Here is a 7,559-nt window from a genome sequence, read left to right as displayed (position 1 = left end):
AAACCGAAAGTTAGAGGCGACAAAACGAAGAGGAAATAAGTTAAAATGGCCGACCGAGGACACGATGGTGCACCGTACAGCTGTTTTGGTTTGTAGTGAATATTTGCAGGGGGACATGGACGCGTCTTCCCTTAAAGACCCCTGAAGTGTTAAAGTTAGCGTAACATTGACGGCGGAGAGAGACGACCTGCATGTGAACGTGACCACAGCTCGGCGGAGTCCTCTTTGGATGAGAAGCTATTACGATAAATAAGGTTCAGGCCACTGGAAGAGTGTAAACCTGTTACTACCACAGACATGGACCCGGACACTGAAGTGCAAAGGTGGGTGTTGTCACCCAGAGGAGACCTCATCTGCCATCTTTAGTCCTCTGTCACTTTACATACTCATTTTACACAGTTTAGACCTAAAAGCTTACTGCACTTCCGTGAATTATCTTATTTTTTTAAGGTTGTTTATCTACTTAACAATAATAATAGTAATCATAATACATTTAAATTATAGGCGCCTTTCAAGGCACTCAGAGACACCGTACAACACACAGATAAAAACCAACAGTGAAAAAACAAGTTAAAAGTTAAAATGGACAATGTACTAATTAGCTCTATTGGGTATTAACAGCTTCTGCAGGTATTTGTCACACCCACTTGTGCTCAGAGTTACTTAAACTTGGCCAGTGTTTGAGCATCTACCTCACTCATCAGTGTCTGTCCTCTTTGACATGTATCCCAGTAGTCCTGCTATCCTACTATCCTAGTAGTATTGGTCTACTAACATCGACCCTAAACGCCCCCCTTTTTTCTCACCCCCAGCATCCTCAGGCGGGGCGAGGAGGAGGAGGAGGAGAAGAAGAAGTGGAAGAGGCCTCCCTCCAGCTATGGTTCAATGAGGAGCGACAGCGATGCGATGGAGGAGGACGACGAGGGGAACGACGAGGAGGTCGCAGAGGCCTGCCATTCCCCGTTTCCGGTGGTGCTCCCTGGATCGGCTGCTCACGAGGGCACAGGGTACTGTGTCTGCACCACAGAAGCTCCACATTACCGCAGACCTGCTGATCAAACCTGCATCTGAGCCGGTGCTGAGCATGTTAAACGTTCCTGAGAGAGTCATCGTTTTATTCCTATTCCTCCAAAGTGTTTTACTCCTTTTTGCGCTCCAGGAGGCAGTGACAACCTTTTCACCACATTTCTAACGCACACGTTTGATGTCTTACCTGCTGGACTCATTTTAGTGTAGCGTGCACGTATCACTATGCAGATACTTAAGCACTGCTAAAGGAAGGTAACCAGTGGTAGTGTTCCTTTCCTCAGTCTTTCTGAAGAGCTGAAACATGATACCGTGGGTTCTTTTTCCATATTGAAAGTGAGAAAATGATCTACTAAACTGTGACCAAGCGTAAACATTCAAGTTCTGACAACACCTATCCAGTAGAGTTGCTCAGCTGCTGGGGGTGTGTGTTTGTGCTCAGAGCGCCACAGTCTGCCCATGAAAACGTGAAGTCCGGTCATAATGAAGGGTGTCAGCGTTTGTCAGGGTTCCCTGCTGCCATATAAAGAAGGGTCACATCAGGAGCTTTTACTGTGGCTGGTTTTGGAACTTATAGAGCCTATAAATGCCAATGTTTTAATCCTGTTAGTAAAAAACTAACACAGAGATTTGGGTGTTTGTGTCACTTTGTGTTATGCAGCATACATAGCCCGCTGTTTTATATTGTGGAGGGCAAGGCTGTTTTCAGCGATGTAGAAATTGCTAATATGAGGTTAACCAGGTCTCTGATTTTTGATCAGGTTGCAGCTGATTCGCGCCGACTCTCCAGAGACCCTCTGCACCATGACAACGCAGCAGACCAAACCACCAGGAGCTCTTGTCATCGACACCAGGTGGGGGACGCACACACACACACACACACACACACACACACACACACACTCAGATGCACGTTAATGTCAGATTATAGTACCTTGTAAGTTTTAATTATAACATATACATAGATATTTGACAGGAATATACATGAATATAGTGGATTCATTTTAATGGAGCTGAATCACTTAAGAGTTAAATGAGCCTACACAGACTTTAAGGTTGCAGTGGCAGTGGGCCTGACTGCATTAACCTGTTTTCTTTCATTCTTCTTTCTTTATAATACTATGTCATTTACAGGGGAATGAAATTAGACCACCAGGCTTTAATGTTTCATGTGTATTTTACGTACAAACTTAATTTAAGCATTTGTTCATTTCAAATGATTTGTTCTGTTTTGCCTAATGTTTTTTGAATTTATATATGATATATATGATAAAAATATTAAATAAGATTCATTTATCTATACAGGTGTTTACCATCTTTAAAAAGTCTCTATCCAAAAATAACTTTTGCAGTGTTTTAGCCAGTAAGAGTTGTACAGTTTCTGGTTGACATAATTCAACAAAGCATTGTGCCGATCCTTGGACGACGATATTTGCGTGGCACTTTCTCACTTTAGCTGCGGGGGTTCCCGTTGTCTCTCAGGTGTTCTGACCCGGGGGACTGTCCAGAAGATGATGAGGATGACATGGATGAAGTTCTGGTAACTCACTCCCCTGAACCACCTGAGCCCGTTGAACCAGACGATGCAATGCAGACTGACGAGTTTGGTCAACCAGGCACCCTGCACCCAGAACAGGATCTGGCCCATGTATTCAAGGTTTCGGCACTTGATTTATTACAATATAATGATATTTATTATATTTTCCTGTTGATATCTAACATCACCATTCCCTAATGTATTACACGATAAAAACTCTTTGGAAGTTAACAATTATTTGTTGTTTTGCTAATTTCAAATTTTTTTTTTGTGTTAATAAATATTTAAACTGAAATTGTTGCATCTTAATCTGACCCAAAGGGCACCTCCATCATTCCTGCACCACAACGTGTTTGCTTGTGTCTTTATACCTTTCACACTGTCTGCAGAGTATCCAGACTGTTGTGACAGGCCTCACCAAGGATGAGCTGTTCAAATTTAAGATGTCATTTTACCAATGGGAAACATCCATAACCCTGCAACAGGTCATGGATGGAGACCTTCTTGACTTTGTGGACAAGATCCTGGAGATCCTTGGTAAGAAAACGTAGCTATGGTACCTACGGTGTGAATGCCAGAGAACACTTTGTGAACCTGCTTGTAGCCTGTAAAATGCGTTGTTATGAATATAAGATTATAAGGAGCCGATGCACTGTCAGTGATTGCTTTTTTATTAAAATTATGCTCTACAGGCCAGGACCGTTCCCTGTTGCACACAATACATACCCTAGAAAATGTCAACAAGAAAGACAAAGCAGAGGAACTACAGAATCTTTGCAAGAGAGGCAAGTGAGCACACACGCTACTACTGGTGAAATGGATTTGTTCTGAGATATTTGACTGTGTGGCTGCGTTTTTGACATGACTTCTATTTGCCCTCCACATTGTTTTCACAAAATGTTATTTATTATTATTATTATTATTTTATCAGTTTTATCACAAAATGCAAAGTGAGCAAGGGGAAGAAAAATCTAAATCAAATAAATATTTGGTGCAACCACCCTCTGCCAAAACAGCATCTATTCTTCTCAGTACACTTTGACACAGTTTTTGAAGGAACTCAGCTGGTAGGTTGTTCCAAACACCTTTAGCGAACTCCAGACCAGTTCCTGTGTTTTCATGCATAGTTGAGTCGCTTGGCCATGTTTCCACGTCTGGTCCATAAAGACCCACTTCTGGCCAGACTTCAGCAGATGAATGTACCTGATCCCACTGGTTTCTGCTAGTTCTGAGCTGACTGCACTGCTGGACATTCAATGGAAGTAAGCGCAATGTGTCTTTGATCAGCCGCGCTAAGTTTCCTCGGCCGACCACTGTGTCTACAGTCCCCAGCGTTGCCTGTTTCTTTGTGTTTCTTCAAAAGAGCTTGAACAGCACATCTTGAAACCTCAGTCTGCTTTGAATTCTTTGCCTGGGAGAGACCCGGTGACGCGAGTCAGATTTACAACAAGAACATCCGAGAGGAAGCATGTCGTTGAGCCGCGGACACACACACACACACACACACACACACACACACACACACACACAGACAGCCTCATTACAATAGTTTCGCTGCAGCTCAACTAAATATATGAATCCACAACAGAGTAGCTTAAGTTCACCGTACATTTGGCAGCTTGCACAATGACCACTGTTTCATATCACCATTCTTTACACACACACACAGATAAGGTACATATTTGGCCCAGGAAGAATGTTAAATTTATATATGATAAAAAGAAAAAGAACGCATTTGCTCTGCACCCTCCGTGTGTTCTTAGTTTGCCATCGCATTTCCATAATTCATTTAATACAAATAAAAGTATGTACTGCAGTGTAAGCATGGTCTTACCTTTACTTGTAAATTAAGTGCATTCGCCTACCCTTCTGGACAAAAATCTGCGTGACTTTGTTGTAAACTACTTAGGGTCAAGTGTCAAGTTTTATATTGCATATTTTATGTTTTCTATTTATATTAGTGCGTAGAAGACCGCACGTCCCTGGAGAGACCTTGCTGATGCAGTTTAACTACCTTGTGTCTTGTTGCTGTGCTCAGTCTGAGCATGATGACCTGTGACATGAAACTGTCTTCCACAAACTCATCTTGGTAGCAGAGTTTGGCTGTTCCTCACCCAGTTTTAAGCCTCCTACAGCTGTTTCTGTTTCAGTTAATGACTGTGTTTCAACCTACATATCAGATTAATGATCATTAGCACCTGTTTGGTATAACTGGTTAAGTATACATCAGACTATGATCCTAGAAAATCCCTGACTTTATACAAGTGCACCTGGAAGAACTGGTGCTATTTTGAAGGCAAAGGGTGGTCACACCAAATATTGATTTAGCATTAGATTTGTCTTCTGTTTGCCCACTTTGCATTTTGTAAATCGATAAAAATACACAATTAAATGTTATATTTTTCAAAGCACTCTTACTTTACACCACAGTACTGTACTGTTTTCTCACTTTCCTCTTTATCTTTCTCCACCACCACCAGCATTGGTCCGTTTCAGGCTGAATCAGTGCTGGATCAGAAAATACCAAATCATCCGCGAGGGTGTCGTTCGAGCCGGAAAGCAAAATCTTCTAGATAACATCTACGTTGAGCCCCAGATTTCCACCTGTGGTTATGGAGGAGTGGATCCCTCCCACGAGTTCCGACCCCACCCTCCGTCACCTCTCCAGGTCCCCAGTGCCGATACCTTTGTTAGCTTAAACAATCTGTTCCGACTACAGAAGGATGACGGCACGCCGGTGCGGACGGTGCTGACCACTGGGATGCCAGGAATTGGCATGTCTGTCTCTGTGGGGAGGTTCTGCCTGGATTGGGCAGAACTGCACGCCAATAAGGTGATTCAACAGAGAAACACATTTTCAGCAGAAAAGCTCTTATGAACCAGTGTAAGCAGAGTTAAAGTTAGCGACTAGCTGGTGAACATAACAGAGCAGCTAGAAATCTGAACAGCGGGTACTGGATATTTCTCAGGAGTTGGTGGAGACCAAGACGGAACTACAGGGGAGAGTGAATATTGGACTTTTGTTCAACATGTGATTAGTTTGTCAACATTACTTCTGTATTAAGATTTTGCTTTATCTAAGGTGTGCTGGCCTACACTGTAGAAAGTAAAATTAATTTTCATTTCCAATACTTGATATTAAATTTGAAAATGTGACCATACCTCATCATCGGATGAAACATGCAAATGGCTCTTTCTCATAAGTAACCCTCACAAATTGAAATTTTTCTTGTCCCTTTTTGCTCAGGATCTGCAGTTTGTCATCAAGCTTTCACTTCAGTCTTTCTGGTTTCTACGAAAAAACACCACCCATCTTTCAGAGAAGATGTCCATCATGGAAGTGATAGAATATTATCATCCTGAGTTCAAAGGCATAACATACCTGGAGGAAGAGGACTGTAAATTTCTCATCATATTGAACTCATTCGATTGTTACCAAGCACCTCTGGACTGGGAGGTACCCCGTCTGCACACATACACCTGAGAACCATTCACTTAACACATAAAGCTTATCAAGGACCCGAATTATAAATGAATATATAATATAAATAAATGAACGACAAACACTGACAAATAATGATTTATACTAAATTGTATCTCTTAATGAGACATTTTTATTAGAATTCTTATTCTTATAAATGTTATGAAAATGTTGATTTCCTTTTTCCGTATCCATATAGACACAATGCAATGGTGCATTTTTTCATAGCAGTAATAGATGGGGAGACCTAAAAGAAGCTTTTCAAATTGCAAAACATAAATAGCAAGTTTCTAATATAAGTGGCAGTGGTTTTAAAAGCTACGTACTGGCTCTTGCTCTAAAAGATGACGGCCACACACTGATGTATTTGGTTTTTCTTTGCAGAATGCTCCCGTCATAAATGACAATTACACCCAAGCACATCCCGACGTCCTGATTGTAAATATCATCCGAGGCACAGTGCTTCGTGGAGCCCGCATCTGGATCCTGGGGAGACGGGCGGCTGTGTCACAAATCCCATCTCAATACATAGATATAACCACGGAAATACAGGGCTTTAGGTTTGTGTGTAGATTTACTTTGTGTCTGTCTTTTTTTTTAGATTTTATATATCTTTCTGTGTTTTTGGCTTTGTGTGTCCGTGCCATCCTTTAAATAGTTCACATTATGTACATAAATACTGCAGATGGTTCAACAGCAGAGTTCAATAAGTGAAATTCATTTTAATCTGTTTCAGCCCAGTTCTATCTTTTTCTCCCCAGTGATGAGATGAAAGATGAATACCTGGAGAAGCGCTTTTGTGAAGCACAGCTTACGGAAAACATCAAGGCACACTACAAGCGGGTACCGACACTCCATTTGCTCGCTCGCCAGCCCTTTGTCTGCTGGATGGTGGCCACAGTGTTTGAACGCTGCTACCGTTATCGGGGCTACGGGGTGCACCCTCCCAGGCTGACGCCATTCTACGTCACCATTTTGACTGTCCAGACCAATCGCAGGCTGCAGTTCTACTTTGGAAAGGGGGAAAACGAGCTGGTAATGCTTTCGTCCATGTCTGTCTTTATGTTATGTCCTAGTTCCTATTGACTTTATTCACTTTAGCCATTCACTTAATGTTTAGGTGCTCAAATAAAGCAAAAACATCACAAATTTCCATATCAACCTTTCATTACCCATTTGTCATTATTTTATTTGGTGCTGGAATCCAATTTAAATAGAGATACAACATCATGACCACCTTTCCCATCTGATACAGTTGACATTTTGACAATTTTCAATATTTATCGAGACTGTGCTCAAATGCAAAAATGAACCCTAGCCTTAAACAGCTGTATGCCGGCATTATCAGTGAATGCAAAAATTTAGTTTAACTGACTTAGACGTCCAAAAAGACAAAAGAGACACCCCTAAAATCTAATGATCAGCTTGACCTCAGCGTCAACATTTGTCAATTCGATGTCCTGTTTCCACTCAGAAATGGTCCAGTGACGACAAGCAGCAGCTGACAAAGATGGG

At 41.8% G+C, this 7,559-nt stretch overlaps 1 protein-coding gene across 1 annotated transcript in view; it reads left to right on the top strand.

The window, feature by feature from the left end:
• The first annotated feature begins 68 nt into the window (after positions 1 to 68).
• nlrc3l (NLR family, CARD domain containing 3-like) overlaps positions 69 to 7,559 on the top strand; it is a 9,458-nt gene continuing 1,967 nt past the window's right edge. Inside the window, exons 1-11 of the mRNA XM_070829911.1 lie at positions 69 to 323; positions 813 to 1,007; positions 1,788 to 1,880; positions 2,509 to 2,683; positions 2,953 to 3,100; positions 3,256 to 3,348; positions 5,044 to 5,396; positions 5,811 to 6,020; positions 6,429 to 6,604; positions 6,806 to 7,079; positions 7,519 to 7,559. The exon at positions 7,519 to 7,559 is cut by the window's right edge and continues 175 nt beyond it. Of these exons, the coding sequence (XP_070686012.1) occupies positions 298 to 323; positions 813 to 1,007; positions 1,788 to 1,880; positions 2,509 to 2,683; positions 2,953 to 3,100; positions 3,256 to 3,348; positions 5,044 to 5,396; positions 5,811 to 6,020; positions 6,429 to 6,604; positions 6,806 to 7,079; positions 7,519 to 7,559 (1,784 nt within the window). The 5' untranslated portion in view covers positions 69 to 297. The remainder of the gene's footprint in view (positions 324 to 812; positions 1,008 to 1,787; positions 1,881 to 2,508; positions 2,684 to 2,952; positions 3,101 to 3,255; positions 3,349 to 5,043; positions 5,397 to 5,810; positions 6,021 to 6,428; positions 6,605 to 6,805; positions 7,080 to 7,518) is intronic.

The sequence above is a fragment of the Pempheris klunzingeri genome, chromosome 4 (assembly GCF_042242105.1).
Source record: "Pempheris klunzingeri isolate RE-2024b chromosome 4, fPemKlu1.hap1, whole genome shotgun sequence".
Lineage (NCBI taxonomy): Eukaryota > Metazoa > Chordata > Actinopteri > Acropomatiformes > Pempheridae > Pempheris > Pempheris klunzingeri.
This window is presented reverse-complemented; position numbering and strand designations above follow the sequence as displayed.